At 34.9% G+C, this 18,477-nt stretch overlaps 4 protein-coding genes across 4 annotated transcripts in view; 1 reads left to right on the top strand and 3 right to left on the bottom strand.

Moving 5' to 3' along the window:
• Window positions 1-1,628, top strand: part of LOC111383508 — a 12,507-nt gene extending 10,879 nt beyond the window's left edge. Inside the window, exons 6-7 of the mRNA XM_023007623.1 lie at window positions 193-268; window positions 845-1,628. Of these exons, the coding sequence (XP_022863391.1) occupies window positions 193-268; window positions 845-1,245 (477 nt within the window). The 3' untranslated portion in view covers window positions 1,246-1,628. The remainder of the gene's footprint in view (window positions 1-192; window positions 269-844) is intronic.
• A 280-nt stretch (window positions 1,629-1,908) lies between these two features.
• On the bottom strand, window positions 1,909-5,512 carry LOC111383507 (probable galactinol--sucrose galactosyltransferase 6). Its single transcript, XM_023007622.1, has 5 exons — window positions 5,362-5,512; window positions 3,911-5,253; window positions 3,266-3,475; window positions 3,035-3,169; window positions 1,909-2,918 (listed from the first exon to the last, which is right to left on the bottom strand). The coding sequence occupies exons 2-5, from the start codon at window positions 5,215-5,217 to the stop codon at window positions 2,249-2,251; spliced, it is 2,322 nt and encodes a 773-aa protein (XP_022863390.1). The 5' UTR covers window positions 5,218-5,253; window positions 5,362-5,512; the 3' UTR covers window positions 1,909-2,248.
• Window positions 5,513-10,007: 4,495 nt separating this feature from the next.
• On the bottom strand, window positions 10,008-11,183 carry LOC111383510. Its single transcript, XM_023007625.1, has one exon. It carries the CDS (start codon window positions 10,430-10,432, stop codon window positions 10,172-10,174), a length of 261 nt encoding a protein of 86 aa, XP_022863393.1. The 5' UTR covers window positions 10,433-11,183; the 3' UTR covers window positions 10,008-10,171.
• A 2,724-nt stretch (window positions 11,184-13,907) lies between these two features.
• On the bottom strand, window positions 13,908-16,424 carry LOC111383509. Its single transcript, XM_023007624.1, has 3 exons — window positions 16,144-16,424; window positions 15,791-15,964; window positions 13,908-14,311 (listed from the first exon to the last, which is right to left on the bottom strand). Exons 1-3 carry the CDS (start codon window positions 16,399-16,401, stop codon window positions 14,225-14,227), a joined length of 519 nt encoding a protein of 172 aa, XP_022863392.1. The 5' UTR covers window positions 16,402-16,424; the 3' UTR covers window positions 13,908-14,224.
• Between the last annotated feature and the right edge of the window lie 2,053 nt (window positions 16,425-18,477).

The following is an 18,477-nucleotide window of genomic DNA, read 5'->3' as shown; positions in this document are numbered from 1 at the left end:
TTTTTTTTTTTTTTAATGAATGAAGGGTACTTAACTGAATGGGAATACCATATATGCTCGAACCTGTCAGAGGGCAGCAACCAAATCTATTTTGCCTCGGCGCTAGAAATTTTTATAATCCTGTCCTAGATTTACACAATTCATTTAATCTTCTAGAGAAAATATGCATTTAATTTTTTCATCTTACCAAAGGGAACGGAACTTGATGTTGATTTGATCAAGAAAAAAGCAGCAGAATATGCAGTCGCCAAGGATCTTTCCATCAGAGGTACCATACTATCTTTTTTTTGCAAATTACCAGTGAGTTTTAATTTAAATTTTAGATTTGTGAGTAATCTGTTTTGCCAAGTTGCTCCCTTATTGTTATAGAGTAGAATCCACTACAGGTAAGGCTCCTGTTTTATTTCATCTTCTAGTACACAAGAAATTGTACGTTTTACTGATGAGAAGATTATGATGTGAGAATCTTCAAATGAAATAGATTTTGATAAACTGTAAATACTTTTTATATGATTCTTGTTGGCTGTTGTTTTCGTTACTCATTTTCGTCCTCCCCTTTCTGGCAATTATGTCAATCATACTCGGCCCTACCACAGCAATTGACTTTCTTAATCTTTTCATAGAATTGATCTTTTGCCCCTAGTGGGCTCGATAAAAATTTCCCGTAGCAAGATAGCATTAGTTATGGTTCTCTAAATTTATGAATGTTTCGGGTGGAAAGTTTTTATCCTGTCCACTAGGGCAGAAGATCAGGATTGATTCTTTTCATTTCTCCATATTTTGCAACAATTGTCATTCAAATTGCATTGTTTATTGATATCAACTACTATTTCCTTTCTGTTAGAGGCCAGCAAGGACATAGACGTACAAAATGTAAAGCACATAGCAGAAAACAATATATCGATTGGAGACACAATGGAGAAGATTGCTGAAGATTGGAATTTTCAGAAAGAATCATTCTATCAGCAAACAGGATTTGGTCATCAACCTGCTGCAGAACCTTCACAAAATAAAGAGACTGAATTCTTTGAACGGCGAAGTTCTAACCAGAAAATCAACCAAAATGAAGTCTTCGAATATACTGACAGTCGAGAAGGCAACGAGAAGTTTGAAGGACGGGAACACAATGATGACTTTGGTAATGAACTCGAAAACCTGTTATCTCAACCTTTTGAAAGTGACAATGAAGAAACTGAGGATAATGAGCACTGGGATGAAGATGAGGATGAGAAGTTAGAAGAATAGAGAAAAAGGGCTAGGAGCCCGTACTAATTAAACAAAGAAAAAGAAAACGTACATCTTATGTTATAATTTTAGGAGTTTTTGTTTTCTCTGAAAAACAATGTGTAAACCCCACCTCCCACCCCCCCAAACTAGTCATCCCAGTCGCAGATTCATCAGATCTGGTGGTGGGTCGAGAATGAGTGGATTCCTTGATCGTGGCGTTAGAGCTTGGGGCTGGCAGGGAATGAGAGTCACGGTCGTGGAAATCAGGCAAAGAACGATTGTAACCCGGTATTTTCCCAAAAAATATTGGCACTATGGTACTTTCTAAATTCTTGTTTGAAAATAGTCCATTCGTAAAAAGATCCCAGAAAAAAAGAAGGAACTTGAAGGGATTTTTACAAGCTCTAGGTAAATCACAATAAAAGGAAGAAAGGGCCAGCCACTGGTCTGTGGGGGGTGAAAGCAGCATAAAACAGGAAGAAATAAATGGCTGCTCCAACATAATGATGATAAAGAGGAAGGGTAAATAAGAGAGCAAAGAGGTAGCTTACTTGACGATTGGAAAGTAAAATAGCGTCAGTTTAGGCTCTGGTACTCGTGTAGTCGTGTACCTCGTAAAATGTTAAAGAAAAATATTAAACAACTCTGTACGGCAAGAAGAAAAAGAATGTAAGTCGATAGTGAAAAATTGCCAAGAGCTAACTCAAATGATTGCATCAACACTACTTTCTATTACATAGTAGAACACGACATAGTTTTATTAGTGTAAGGATGAATAGTCGCAAATTCTCTCGATCTCATTTTATTACATTAGCCTCTTCATAGCAAGAAGTCTGAATTCAGAGCATGGACATATGGTTTTCTCATGTCTTTGCTACAAACGGGAGAAGACATTCATTTGAATTTGAATATTTTCTCCAGTCATTACAATGTCACTCATGAACCCTAAGCGGTTATGAATAACACCTCTGCTAAATGAATCTGAAAAGGAAATCCATAGTCTAGCCTAAAAATAATGATCTCATAATTCGATTTCAACAATGTGTACTTTCTGATCCTCCAGAGGCATATCGTTCAACTTCAATGTGAGCAAGCTGGAGTTGGAGTCGTACTCGAAGTCGACAACAGATGATCCCACTGTGCATTTTCTGGGCTTCGCAGATGAGTAAGCGCCGAAACGTCCGCAGCCCTTCACCTCCATGGAAACTATAGCCACAACTTCGTTGCTTAAGTTTTCGACTCTCTCTCCATCAAACCCATTCTCAACTTCGGATAATTTTGCACCCGACTTGATCTCGTATTTAAGCCCTTCGATTGCTCCACCAGCATTGAACATGTCGATGAGTCCCAATGGTGCAAAAGTGAACCCGGGTGCCAGTTCTTTAATTGGCGTAACGGTGTAAATTTCATGCTCGAGGACCTTGAGGGAAATTGGCATAGAAACATTGTACGGGAGGGTGATAACTTCACCACTCCGGTGAGAATACATCGCCACATCACCGGTCCAATCGGGGTCTAAGGCGGCTTCGGAAATCATGTGGACATCACGGCCTCGGATGTAGCCAGTTATTGCCTCGGATTTCGTTTGGTGGAATGTGTTCTTCCTTTCCATACTGTTCCATGCTGCACCTTGGCAGTTGTACACTCCAAGTACTCCAGTATACTTGTTCATGTTCCATATCTTCAACAGGCTGGAAATAGTACCAAATATCGAGTTAGAAAACATTATACAATCAAATTTATGTTTAATTCAGTAAGAAAAAGTTCGATTCTCAAATTCTATTTCTTTGCAATTGAAAAGTCTTACCTAACACCATCTCGAGCTGGATCGGAAAACAGAGAATCCTTGGTTGGACGACCCGGCAAGCGGGTTCGAAGAATCGATCCATCAGGGAGAACAAGCTTCTTCAGAAGATCAAAGTTGTGCTTCCCAGGTGCATCACTGTTACAAAAGGACACAACATTAGCCTATGCTAATCGATAAATAATAACGACGGAAAACCTCATAAGCATGAAAAAAGGATCTACAATTCTTCACCTAACATAGACAGGTCCACCGCTGATTGCTCTAGCCGATCCATGGTACTCAGCTGCAGGATGCAGAGAATGGAACATATCCCAGTCGGGTAGCATGATTTCTCCGAGGAAGACACTATTATATGCCACCGCAGCAATATGGATGGTATGTGATACAGGATCACGCGGGTAGAAATCATCCGATGCCCTTACAATAGCCGTTTGTTTCGAGCTGTTTTATGGATCATCAGAACAAAAACACATCAGAATATTTCTAAATCGAAATTACAAAATGTAGTCATAACTTCGTTCCCAGATTCTCAATATTCTACAAACATATCTTATTCGGACCATCAAAGCTTAAATGTAACTAACTCCGTTCTACAATTATGAAATGTAGAGATAATAAAGATAAAACTTTACATAATCCAAGTGAAAATCTTAGGTCTGACGGAATACGTTCCAGACAAATTAAGCTGTTTTTTAGTGTTCTGAGAAGTTTAGGATGCCTTTTTTAATCTATCCAACAACTATAACAGATTGATAAAAAAAAATAGTAATAAAATAAAAAAAAAATGTAAAATGAACACTAAGTATGCAAACTAATCGAGAAAAAGAAAAAAAAAAAAAAAAGGGATCTTTATAAAAAAAAGGATCAGAAACATACCAATAAAGGGATTCAAGGTTATGGCTCATGCAGGCGATGCATCCATTATCAGGAAAGTTCCTAGCTACAGATGCATCAAGAGCCTGGTGATACTGGCGGGTCAATTCAACCCGACCCCCAAGACCGGCCCCGAGGGTCTCCAAGATGCACTGCACATCCACCTTGACACCATCTATTCCAGCAGCAGCCAAGTAGCTATGCAATTCATTGTAAAATTTGTACACATTTTTTGGGTTCACCAAACCTAACCCCTGCAGTGCGATTGCATCAGTTTTCCACCCCGGTTCGTTTGATAAGACTCCATTGGATAACATTGGATACTTCATAGCCGATCCAAATTCGTCCATACCATTCACTCCAGGTCGAACCCCACCCCAGTAACCGGTGATCGCGTGCCACACATAAACGTATTTCAATCCGTGCTTTTCTTTTGCAATGTTGACTATGTTCTTGATCCCTACTGAGGGATCGTCCTTCTTTTGAAATTTCTCATTTTCTTTAATCCCGGTAAGCCTCAGCAAAGATGACTGCTCTTGTTCTTTCTTTTCCTTCTCCTCATCTGTACCAACTGATTGCCATCCATCATCGATGATTACGAACTTCGGAGGGGTCCCACCGGCCTCGAGGCTCTCGATCCCTGCCTCGACTCCCTCCTGAGTCACCTCTTGGTAGAATGCATCCCAAGTGCACCATCCAAAGTAATCCACAATTCCAGGCAATTTCTTCTCATGCCTCAGCCTGAATGACCCTAGATGGGATTTCACTGCCCGGATTGCCTCGTACACGATCCCGAAAGGATCTGTTCCGGCACTGATGTATACAGAGTGCGTAAAGGACGATCCAACTGTGTCACAATCCCCACTTTCCAAACACAATTCAAGTTCATCCTGATCATTCCCCTGCAGACAAGCCTTAAAAGGGCCTTCAATCAAGGGCAAAAACACAGTATAAACAACCTTATTTTCATCGTCTCCATTAATATCTGATTCCAGCTGAGATCCATCCTTAGTTTCCACGAGCAAAAATTGTGTCTCCAATGGAATATCACGGCCTTTGTCCCCCATTTTCTGGGCCATCCACCATAATTTGAACCTAAAGCACGACAAGAAACGCACATCACGCAGTGTTCCGAGCGACACCACTTGCCGGCTGTTTTCTTTGTCGAAAACCGCTCCCAGAAACACCCCCTCCACCGGCGCCGCCGCTCCAGAGGTGGCTATAACATTATCCGGCACATTCGTCAATAAAGTCCTGTCCTTCACCACCAGTTTCCGATCTGCAATCCTCACAGATGGCTTGATCGTCATGGCTTCTTTAACTTTACCAAATTGTACTTCACTAACCTGAAAAACGTTTCGCACAATCACTTCATTAATAAACTTACTTCACAAAAACAGATGAAACCCACCTCAAATCAGACCCAAAACATGAACAAAAACGAAGAAAATTACCTTGTAAGAAACAATAGAATTAGGCGAAAAAAGGGGAAACGAGAAAGAAAGAACCTAGTCTTGGTTTCTTTCTGAGAATGAAGAGTAGATGTGTAATTGAATGATGAAGAATGCTTGAGAAATAGCCAATTTATAGTGGTAGGAGGTCTGGTACAGTGCATTGAAATTGAGAGAGGTACCATGGCGGATGATACAGGGGGTGTATGTGTACCCCTATTGACCCCCGCCCCACCCCGCGGTTTCTTCTATTGTTGTTTTTACGCGTAATCCAACGGTGCAAAAGAGGGTGTTTCCATTGATATTGTCAAATTCTCAACTGTCGTTCTGATTGCCACGTAGGATCCACGACAGGCTAATCCATTGTGTATCTACTAATCATTTTGGATTTTTCTCCTCATATTTTTAATATATAAGTTAAGTTTGCCCTTTACGTCAAGATATTAATTCAAACACGTGTACCGTAATTATTAAGCTTGGAGCCTAATTACATGGAGGAAAAAAAAAATGATAAAACCCTAATAAGAAGTTTCATAACTTGGTAAGCACTTGCAGTACGATTCTTCAGATATTTTCTAGTCGTTCAAATAGAGCATTGGTAACCTTTCGTTTAGAGGCAATTGAAATTATTGTGTATTTTCTATCTACGGACAACAAATCATGGAAAGCTAATCTCGAGGTTCATGATGAAAAATTTAGTGTTCGTGGAAAGCACTCGCTACATGGACCACACATGAAACATCTTTTGATGATGTTGCCGCCTAATAGGAACTAACATCATCGTTTGTCATAAATTTTAATGATTAAGTACCTGTTTGGTATTGATTAGAGAATCAATTTTTTGGTCGTTAGTTTGAAAAGTAGGTCGCACCCGGGAGTAAAGAAGTCAAAAATGATAGCAGACTATATTAAATAACGATAAAAAAATTAAAATTTTAGCTTGAAAAATCAAAATTAAATGGCAGCTAAATTATTTAGCCGTATGCGTTATTGCATACATCATTCCTTTAGGGTCTAGGGTCATACAGTAATCGAAGAAGGCTAGTCTACCTGGGCTTCATTTTCATTTAACCCTTGTTTGATCCATATTATTTTTAAAATATATTTTCCTTTCTCTTCATTTTAACTATATATTTTTCAATTAAATAATATTATACATAAATTCAAAATTTTTCTTATTTTTTAATCACACATTTTTCATCGATCTCTATTTCAAAATGCATTTTAACCAAAAAATGGCACTCAAACATGCTCTTAATACATTTTTACTCTTTTTTCATTTTCATTCATACATTTTTCAATAAAATAATATTACACGTAAATTTAGAGCTTTTTCTTACTTTTTAACTACACATTTTTAAAAAAAAATAAATACTATTTCAAAATTCATTTTTCTCAACAATTCATTAAAATGGAGCCCAAACAAGGAATAAGTGCATTTTAGCTTATTTTGTTATAAATTTCGTCTAAGACGAACCACGAATTCACTAATGAAGATGTCAAATTGCAATTATTATCAAATGAATAATGTTACGTAGTAGTTGTGATGTTAAACCTATAAATGTCATTAATAAACTTATCTAATTTATTTTAAAATAAAATTATCCTATAAATTAAACGATAAAAATTAGAAGCCAAAACGAATGATCTAGACGAATCTAAACTGGCTGTTTAAGAAGCGTCACGAAATTTCTATACAACAATGGATAAGTAGAACTACTTAGGACACGTATTGTATGATTATGGGGGGAACAAAAATAATTGGAATGCAAATTTGTCGTGTAACGATAATGAATGGTCTGACGTGGATCCAAGTCAAGATTTAGACGGGTAAACGGGTTGAACTGAAAACTTGAGGAGTTGGTTGATTGTTACACGTGGATCCAGCTGACTGTGACGTCATCTGACTGCTAGTGTTTTTTTAATGGAAATAATTGAAGGGGTTTCATAAATCATGACTCATGAATCATGTGTGATTTTAATAATGTAATCCGAGGTGGAATGTGTGTTTCGTGGAAGGCTAGGATTGGGTATGATAAAGTAGTAACCAAAAAATTATTGATGGTAGAAATCATATAAAAATAAATATTTCAAAATTATTGAAATTTTTTTAATGGATCTTGAAACAAATAAAATATGTCCTCGTGGAAACGTATGAAATTTGTGAAACTGAATGTCAACTAGATAATTCAATTACAGGATGATTAGGTGATGTAATTTTGAGTTGTGATTTGATAGTTGAGTAGCTTGAGTTGGAGTATTTTGATTTTTTTTTTTTTAATTGAATTTAAGACCTTATGCGTGCATGTTAATGTACTTAAAGTTGATAATTGCATGATATTTTTGTAGTGTTTTTATCAACAATTGGCTTTGGTGTGATTACTTGTTTAGTTTGGCTATTTATTTTCTCGATTATGACGATCAAACACTAGTTTAGAAAATCTCTTAGGTTCTTGTTGGTTGACGCATTTCAAGAAAAAGTGTTACTAAATTCTTGATAGGCGTCGGCTTGCTTCTCCACCATGCATCCATCAATTTCGGGCTTGTTTGGTAGAGATTTTGAGAATTGATTTTTTGACCAATAGAGAAAAAGTGGATCATACTTGTGAGAGAATTGGTCAAAAATGACTGCTTGAATGATTAAATAACGGTCAAAAAATTAATTTTTTTTAAGTGAAAAATCAATACCAATCACCCCCTTAATTGCCTGAGTTAATCAATGGTGGGGACTGGAGTTAAGTCTCATACTTGGTGTTTTCTTTCGCCTCATACTTGGAGTTAAGTCTCATACTTGGTGTTTGTCAATTCGTCAATTGACAAACTCTTATAATAACAATATAATTCAAAGTCATTGAATAAGACCAACAATACCCATAATCAACTTTCTAAACTAATAATTTGATTAGCCACGTCACGTAATGAAGTGTTAGTTAAACATACCACGTGTCTTGTTGTGTCATGCAACCATCGCCACGTAACAAGCTACCTGGACAAATATACACCAAATTATTTCAACCTTGCCAAAAAAATCAGGGATAGGAACCAAATATTCAATCCAGAGGACACATGTCAAGAGGAAAGTAGACAATTAAAAAATAATAATAATAATAACAAATCATCGTAAACCTGTCAAAAAAGCCCGTTTTGTGTAGCTTTATTGAAATTCTTTTCCCAATAATATGCCCTTGTTTGAGCCCCATTTTGAGGGAAAAATGAATTTTTAAGTAGTGTATTGATGAGAAATATGTAGTTGAAAAATAAGAAATTTTTTTGGATTCGAGTGTAATATTATTTTATTAAAAAATATGTGATTGAAATTATATAAAAAAGAATTCATTTTTTTTAAAGTATGGAGATCAAACAAGGGGTATGTTTCCACGAGACTTGACAAATTATAGTGGGGTTAGGTGCACATGGTTCCCTTGTGGATATGATGAGTTGTCCATCTAAGTATCCACTTTCAACCAAATCAAGAGAGAGATCTCTAAAGGGCCGTTGTTTTTAGACCAAGTAAAATGACCTAATTATTTAATTTATTTTTATATTTCTCAAACATATTTTATATTAAAATGAAGTAATAACCACAAAAATAAATAAAAATTTATGGCTCTTGTAAAAACCTAAAAAAGGCACTATATTTTTCTTAATCATTTAGAGACACGATCTGCCACTTTTGTTGAAAAATCATAGATGCATCTACGCAAGGACAGACATGATGCTGAAAGTTTGAAAACTTACCAGCTATTGATGTATACATGCCAGCTATTATTTGTTGGGAAAATTGAACGAGAGATCCCTAATTTTTTTTATTTTTTGCAAATTTTACCATAATCTTTATTTTATGCTAGAAAAGTCCATAATATTTCATAAATATGTACCTGAGGTCTATCTGGACGGAAGTCGACCAAAATATCATCAATTGAAAAATTCCTTGAACCGTCTGTTATCGTGATAATTTTATTGGATGTTGATACCTTTTTGGACAGTACTTTTGAATGGTGTTTTGGATGGTTTTATTGGATGTTGATTCCTTAAATTATTCGGTCAACTGACAGTTTTTTCGACGGTTTCCGTCGAGATTGACCTTAGATGCATATTTATGAAATGTTAGGACAACTGCTGGCATAAAATGAAGACTAGAGTAAAGTCTGAAAAAAATGAAAAGATTAAGGACCGCTGCTACAATTTTCCTTTAAGAAAATTTGTTCATCATATATATAGCCCCATTTAATTCTTTTTTTCTTTTTCGAATTGTATTTTTCTCTTTCCTTTTAACCACACTTTTTTATTAAAATAGTACACATAAATAAAAAAAATTCTTTATTTTTCATTGACACATTCTCCATTAATCTTCTATTCTAAATTTCATTTTTCCATAAAAATTGATGTCAAATACCTTCATAAGGTTTGTTTGAGCCACATTCTTTCTGAACAAATAGTATATTGATAGAAAATGTGTGGTTAAAAATAGAAAAAAAAAATTTTGATTTACGTATAATATTATCTTAATAAAAAATATACAATTGAAAAGAAGAGAGAAAAAAATGTATTTTAGGAAAAATGGAAATCAAACATATATACAATAACCGCACATATTGAAATTGATGGAAAACATTCCCATATGAGATTTGAAATGCAGAAGACAACCTTTGGATGCGAAAAACCACCCCTGTATGAACTTTAAATTGCGATCCATCCCCTACCGTCTAATTTCATTAGCTTAAGCATTAAAAATAGTGAAAATTTGAGAGGAATAATTGCAAGCGTGGTCCCAAACTTTTGATTTTTGCAAATTACACCTAGCACTTTTCATTCACAAAATCCTGGTGAAAATCGCCACGGCGAGTGAGCACCTCAAAAAAATGTATGGACATATCATATGAACCACAATAGCCAATAAGAAAATGCAAATGAGAGCAAAATAGATAATAGAATGAACCAGTATGGAAACTCCACTAGTCTGGAAGTTGCCGAACTCCACGAACCGGTTCCGACCCGGCATCTGAATCAGAAGACCCGGAGTCAACAGAATGAACAGCACCGCACCTGCGAAAACTTGACCCCAATTTGACATCTTGTATGTCTATAGAACCAGTTTTCTCCAAGGATTTAGCCTGAACCGGAGTATATGGACAATTGCAAATGTTGTTATAAAGGTCCAGGGTTTGCAATAAAGGGATTGGAAAAGGTGAAGTTTACAGAATGAAGTTAATGCGGATTCACGCTTTCTGGATTGCTTTTATTATGTAGATTTTGTATTTTTTTTTTTTCAGTTAAAGAGATTGATTTAAATTTCGGAAGCATGTGAGGAACTGGTTGCTTCGGAGATTGGAATTCTGGTTCTTATAGTTTGTGCGTTTCCTCCATTATCACGCCAATTGATTCTCAGATTAATGAAAGATTCCATCACTGGGAATTGCACGCGCTAGCACTTCATGTTGCCGGCGAGATTTGGTTAGCGGTAGGGGGAGAATACCGGCGAAATTTGGATTGGGTTGGCTTGGGGTGACGTCGGGAAGACGACGTAGGGGAGAGTAGGGGTGGGATTGTAGAAGAAAATGTAAAGTTTTAAAGGTTTGGGATCATGGATGATACAAATAAAAGTTTTAGGTGTAATTTACAAAAAGAAAAAAAGTTTAGGATCCCACACACAATTATTTCTTTTTAATTTTGATAATTTTTGCTGTTTTTAACGCCTAAATTAACGGAATTGAACGATAAGGGCTGGATCGCACTTCAAAGTTCATACAGATGGTTTTTCGCACTTCAAGTTTCAAGTATTTTTCGTCTATTCCAAAAGGTATAGAGTATTGAACAATCGGTCCAAAAGGTAGTGTACTGTGCCCATAAACTTTTTTTTTACTATGTAATATCGTGTTTGGTATACTAAATTAAAGAATATATTGTACGATAATTCTTTTTACTTTGATTGTGATATCTGCATATTTAATAATGTCTAATTCAACGTTGCATACTCCAATGAAATAAAAAATTAAAACATTAAGAGACCCTCTTGAACTAACTCTAGATGCACATGATCAGTAATCCAATAAAAAGGTTACATGTTTGAATTTGAAAATCAAGAAAACTAGCTTTTAATAACATCATTTTTATGTGAACAAAAATTGGGCATTATAGTTTGTGTCGAGTCATTTGATACATAGAATTTGAGCACGACAAAGTATAAGTTCTGAATGCTAAAATAATAGATAAAATTGAGTTGGATTATATCTAAATGTAGAATTATTTGAATAGATTCATAGTACTATTTTATGTTAAATATGTCATCATGTGACATTGATTAGAGATAGTCCTTCACTCCCCATATTATTGGGCTTTTAGTGTAATGACAAAAGACTAAAGTAAAATTGCTATCAATCTTGTTTCTCCCTATGAATCTACTAAACTAATTATTAACTTTTTTTAGCTAGATCTTCTTGATACATTATCTTAAATGAATATTCCCACATTTTTTAATTTATTGATTGATTATCCTAAATGGATATTTATCTAATCCTAGGTTGAATATTCTTTTTATTCTTAATAAAAAGACTCGTATAATAAGTTATCTCTAATTAAATTTCTTAAGCAAGAATCGTATATTAAAAAATGTCTTGTTAAATACTATTATTAAAAACTTTCTAAAGTTAAATGACAAATATTTATAAATGTGCGTAATTTGATTTTAAAATTGTCTGGTGTTTACCTTTCGTTAAAATTATGGATGCTCACGTACTTAAAAGCTCTTATACAATAAATAAAAAAGTATCGTCTAATCGTTATAGGAAAATATGTATTCTTGCCACCCTGGTGTACAGATGCTTGCATGGAAGAATTGTAGTGATCGGATTAAATGTATTTGTTGTGGAAGATTGTGTGAGATTTTGTCAAGTATATATTCTGTAAAAGAAGTCGTAAACGAGGATGTACATGTTGCATAACTCTACCGTCAATGCAAATTTAGATACACGAAAGTTGGATGCATCAATTGATTGTTTCCAACAAAATTAATGAAGCATTCAAATAAAATTATTATTAATATATTAAAAGAAATAGTATTGAGTTCCACGAAATGATCGTAAAATTATTATTGAAGACGGACTATCGTTTAATGTATTTAATATAATATTGGTATTTTATTGTAATCACGAAAACATAACAAGTAACGAGATATTAAAAATCATTCCAATTCCAACTAATATTCAATGAAAAACAAATCCCAACTCATTTTTACAGCAAAAATGACACATAATCACGTGAAAACTTGATCTCAACCAATTAGACAATCATGATTGAGATCGAGGAATTTGGATTTTCTCTAAATAATTATAAAATATATGCATTATTCGGCGATTAAATTGACAGGGAAGGAATCTTGTGCGGTATCTACGGCTCTAAATCCGAGGTGTCAATACATAATCAAATCTTTGCACATGATATTCTTGTCAGACGTGCTCCTTGTCCAAGCCTCTGGACAGGCTTAAAAACAGGGACGCTGTCTGGACTTATGGCTTTTTTCTATTCTTGTCTGATTAGTGCTTGAGAAATACTAGGAATACATAATTTTTTGTATATACGAGTGTCCACTTTCTCATATGGGGGGTCCCCTCGAACAAAATATTTGAACGGATCCCATTTCATATGAGGGGTGGATACCCTTATGTATAAAAAATTATGTATTAGAATCTTTATCCTTGCTATAACGTGTCTCCAATGCTTCAGAAAATTGTACATTTTGGATATTTTTGATTTTGCTGTCTGCAGTCATGGCTTTTGAGCAGCATGAATCGCTTTAATCACTTGAGGTATAATGCATTTCATTTTAAAGCTACATAGCCTTTATTTGAGCCCCATTTCGGGGCTAAATACATTTTTAAATAGTATTATATTGAAAAATGTGTTGTTAAAAAATAATTTTTTTTTAAAATATATGTTTAAAATTATTTTTATAAGAAAATATGTGATTAGAAATAAGTTTTAAAAAAATGTTATGCTACTTGTACAAAATTAATTGACAAAGTTAATTTACAAAACAACATCTACACTAATAATTTCAAAAATACTTCTTTAAATCATTTGAAATCAAATGCTAAGATTTCACTAACACTTGTTTTGTCAATTATATTGTACAATTAGATTAATTATTTTAAAAAATGAACTTTTGGAAAAGTGGAGGCCAAGCATAGGCATAATCTACTCGCTCATGGAAATGTTGGATGGCTCTCAGAGCCAGATGGCAGTCAAAATAAGCTCGTAGTAGTGCGTTTCTATGACGATGTGCCCTTTGTTATTATGAGAGAATCTAATGAGTAGAAAAATGCCACCCCATTTTTGGGTTGATATATTTTGGAATAGTAGATTGACGTAGAATACGGGATTAAAAAATAAGAAAAAATTATAATTTCCCACGTAATATTATTTTATTAAAAAAGTATCATTGAGAAAAAAGATAGAAAATAAATAAATGTAAAGGCCATGTCCACAAACACTCGAACTGAGGATACAATGATTCCAAACAGAAATGCTTAAAATTACTAAACGCGTTCAACTTTGCAATGGAAAAATTAGCAGTATATATATTAGGGTACATAAAACTATTATTGTCTCCTGCTATAAGCATAAAATCCATTGTTAATTGTGCAAATGGAACTAAAAGATAGTTCAAACATGTCTTTGAATACCCATCAGCCCGCACGCGCGCGCGCACACACTCTATATTATCACCCTCAATAGACATTCCAACTAAAGCTAAGCGCCCTAGTAGAAACCAATCAGGATTTCTTACTATTACATGTATTAAACTTGCCCCACACACACACACACAAACACACAATATGCGGATACGTAACAAATATGCAAAGATTAACTAAAAGACATCTGGATGAAAACGCCCAGGTACCGAGTTGCTTTGCTGAGCCTGCTTGAGATGCATTGCAAGCGCATAATTATTGACCTGATGAAAAGATACATAGTAATTAGCATATCTCAAGGGAAGATTCAGCAGAAAATTCTAGTGATGACAGATTTTGGCATTCGGGTATATTTTATCAACCTAAAATACATGGAAAATACTTTCTTTAGGCAATCTTTTCATGGATATTACAGAACCCCTAATATAAAGTAAGCTCAGAAAGCATTCAACATCAAAGCAAAACCAAGCTTTATGGAGTTTCATATCAACCCAGAAGAAAGTGCAGATTCCAAATATTTTCGAATGGAAGAAAAAAGAGTATCTTTGAATGGACCAAAAATTAGTAGCTTTGAAAATATCCCTCACAAGAACAAATGTTTTAAAACAACTAAACAAGATTATATGCAAATAGGTTCTCCACTAAAAATCTACTATTTGCCTCTCTCCTCTCTCTGCACACCCAATAACCATAGCATCTGAGATTGCGGTAAACATGGTCAGTAAATAGGATGATAAGTGTGAAACAAGAGTGGAGATGATATTAATTCATGCTTTTATAAACTAATTTGACTATTACAGCTACATTCCCTAGGCCGCATTAGCTGAAGTCATTTTAAGTTTACATGAAATGTATCATCTTAATTTAACCATCGGATATATAAAAATAATTAAGCCAATGTTGAAATTATAATTTTTTTCCATTCTCCTTTGAGAATCAAAGGATCAACTCCAATTCAAACGTTAGCTTTGATTCGAACTCCATGCTTTGAGAAATATACCCTCTCAAGATGGTATTAAAACTTCTGTACTAAATATGGGGGATGGAGTTAACTAGGTGATTGACTTTATAAGATGAGAAAACCTGTCTGTCTCTGAGCATGGTTTAGGCTGCAAGTTCAGTTTTGTCAATCATCTGTTTACTATTAGGCTATGTTTGATAGCCCAATTTTTTCCATGGAAAATGGAAAACAAATTCCAACTTTCACTTTTGGCCTATTTGATTGACAAAATTTTCTAGGGAATTGATTTTCCCACTTTGGCTGCCACGTTAGCATTTTCTTGGTTTTCATAGCTTTTCAATTGGTTTTCCATGTTTTTATTTTATTTTTAATTTTTTGCAATTGAAACAAAATCTAGGAACAATTGTAAAAGATGATATCCCTTGAATTGACAATTTTCATGTAAAACAAAGCCAAACGAACATTAAAAGATAGATTATTTTTGGACATTTTTGGTTTTCTTGGATTTTTTTTTTCTAGGAACAATGTAAAAGAGGATCCCTTAAATTGACAATTTCCATGACAAACAAGGCCAAACGAACACGAAAAGGTACTTTTATTTCAATATTTTTCAAGTGAAAAATTATACCAATCGAACACAATAATTGACAAATCCCAGTCAAACAATTTCTAGGCAATTCAATTCCCTGAAATTCGTTTTTTTTCCACCCAAATTTCATCTTTGCAATCAAACGGACTCTTAGAGCAAGGAATAATACAACTTTTAGTTTGTGAATCTGACCTCAAGAGTTCTCAGCTGCTCTTGGTATTGAGAAACCAGCTGCTTCAACTGATGCAACTCCTGGCCTCTTTCCTCAAACTCTTTCTGGCGCTCATGCTGGATAGAAACTGCTCGCTTTAAAATGGTGTTTTCCTGTATAAGAGCTTCCAGCTGTTGCTTTAGCGCAATGTTATCCTACAAACACAAAACTCATTTAAATCAAAGAAAGTAGTAGCAAAACATTAACGGCATGTTTGGTAAGTTGAATAGTATTAAATAAGAAAAAGAAGTTAAAATGTTGTCTACAAGACCATAATAATCTAAATCAAAAATAGGATTCAGTACAAGAGTTAAATGAGATTATCATAACACACCTTCTGCACATTCTTGGCAGATGCAGTTGCATGTGCAAAAATGGACTTCTCTAGTACCTCGAGTGCTCGCGACACACGCATCTTAGCATCCTCTACATTTGAAGCATTTATTACTTCTCCAACCAAGAGGTCCACCCACTCTGCACCATCCAAGGGGAGATTGCATCCAGTGGATGATTCCTCTCCAGAACTCTCAACATTATTTGCCACTGTACCTGCATAGCATAGCATCATAGTCCGAAAATACTGCGACAGCATTTTACATTTATGATATTGACTGTATCGAGAATTCTGTTTTATAAACAAAAAAACCCACAGAACTATGAAACAACCACAAAAACAACAAAGAACAAGAAAGAAGAAATTTCTTCCCTTCACTCAGTAGTCAGATAAGGTCATGTAGGCATGAGAAGTTTGCAATATATAAGGGCCTAAACTAAAAGTTTTATATGTAGCATCTCTGCCAACTCGCAAACATTGAGTTAAAAAGTATGAATAGTCCTACTAAGGAATCTCTTCACAGGAAACCACAAAAGCATCTAAAATAAAATTCTTTGACCCATAATTCATCCTGTGAAAGGATTTCAAAAATGTACACTTGAAAGAGTACTCTACATTCATAACTACGTCACATGCACTCTTCTACAGTTTAGGATTGGCTATGGCATGTAGATAATTCATATTTAAACGAACATACTTCTTAACGAATCAGACATTAGTGTTTGGCACCGATTTCCAAGTCCAAGAAAAATAGCATAGGAATTATCACAAATAAACCTCAAATGTAGAGCTGGACTGGATATGGCCTTTTGAGGTGGGACAAGTTTGGCCCAAACTTTAAGGTGTAGCTCAATTTCTCAATATTAAGTTTAACTTGCTTTATCGATTTATGAACACCTACGATCTATGTGTTGAACCAAATTCATGGCATCAATAAATGTAAATTTTATTAGCATTATGTAAACACCAATAAAACTATTGTAGAGTCTACAAATATCTTTATGTAATTTCTCCAAGGATGTCAACTTGACATGCATAACAAAATTGTCACCATTGACGACGACTAGAAAACTAATTAGCAGATTCCATCTTGTAGAGAAATTAGGAGTTTGTTAGATAGGATTTATTTAAATTAAAATCAATTATAAGAGATTGATATAATCTATTGTAACAGATCAACATTATCTGTTCGAATAGATCATCATAATCTGTTCAATAGATTTAGTGATAGAATTTAGAAGTTTAATCTGATTAGAATTCTTTTTTCTTGTAACTCTTAAGCTATTATTCTGTACTTTCTGCAATCAATTATGAATAATAATAAGGAAGATTTTTTGTTCTTTCTTTTCAGAATCTTTCAATGTATCAGCGCTTTGGTTCTAACAAGAGTTCTCGATGGTTAATTCAGCAATGACCGGAGGAATTAGAAGCTCAGCATCCTCAGGCAAAGCCGCTGAGTATCCCTATCTCAACCTCAAATATCGAAGCAGATGTTTCAACTTCGACAATAATTCCTTGCACTTAAAAACACAAATTAAAGGGGAAAAATTACCTAGAGTTGGCACAAACAGTAAAACTGGTGATAGACGGAAAAAGAAAACTTGGTCACTTGACTGGCGAGGTGAATAAACTAGCAGATAATGATCCCAACCTCAAATCATGGAGATCCGAAAACTCCATGGTTACAGCTTGGCTTGTTAACTCCATGGAGCTCGCAATAGGAAAACCTTTCCTATTTATTCCAACTGTAAAGGAGTTGTGGGAAGCAGTTCGTGACACATTCTGATTTGGAGAATCTGTCTGAGATTTTTTATTTCAAGACTCAGCTATGGCACTTAACACAAGGAGATCGAGAGGTAACTGTATAATACAATGAAAAAGTAACATTGTGGCAGGAATTAGATCTGTGTTACGATAAAGAATGGGAGAGTGCCAATGACAGTGTAGGATATCGGAAAAGAGAGGAGGATGAACGAGTATATATGTTTCCTGCAAGTCTTAAACGAGAGCTAGATGAAGTGCGAGGTCAAATTCTAAGTCAAAAGCCTCTCCCAAACAAAGAGAAGAGAAACGAAGAAATGTCATAATGACCTCTAATGCTCGAACTCTTCGAAATGGATGAAATACCTGTGTCCACATGACAAGATAGAACGAGTATGAATATGTGTCGGATCATCCAAATTTCGACCGGATGCTTCACCGTTTCTACTACTTTTTTTCTTTCCCATTTTTATTCTCTGTAAACCTAGCACCGCTTTCGAGAGAGTGGAGGAAGAAGGCGGCGCTAGGATTTTCCTTCTTTCTTTCCCTTTCTTCCTTTTTGGATGAACAGGG

Source organism: Olea europaea, unplaced genomic scaffold (assembly GCF_002742605.1).
Source record: "Olea europaea var. sylvestris unplaced genomic scaffold, O_europaea_v1 scaffold2704, whole genome shotgun sequence".
In the NCBI taxonomy this organism is placed as follows: Eukaryota; Viridiplantae; Streptophyta; class Magnoliopsida; order Lamiales; family Oleaceae; genus Olea; species Olea europaea.
This window is presented reverse-complemented; position numbering and strand designations above follow the sequence as displayed.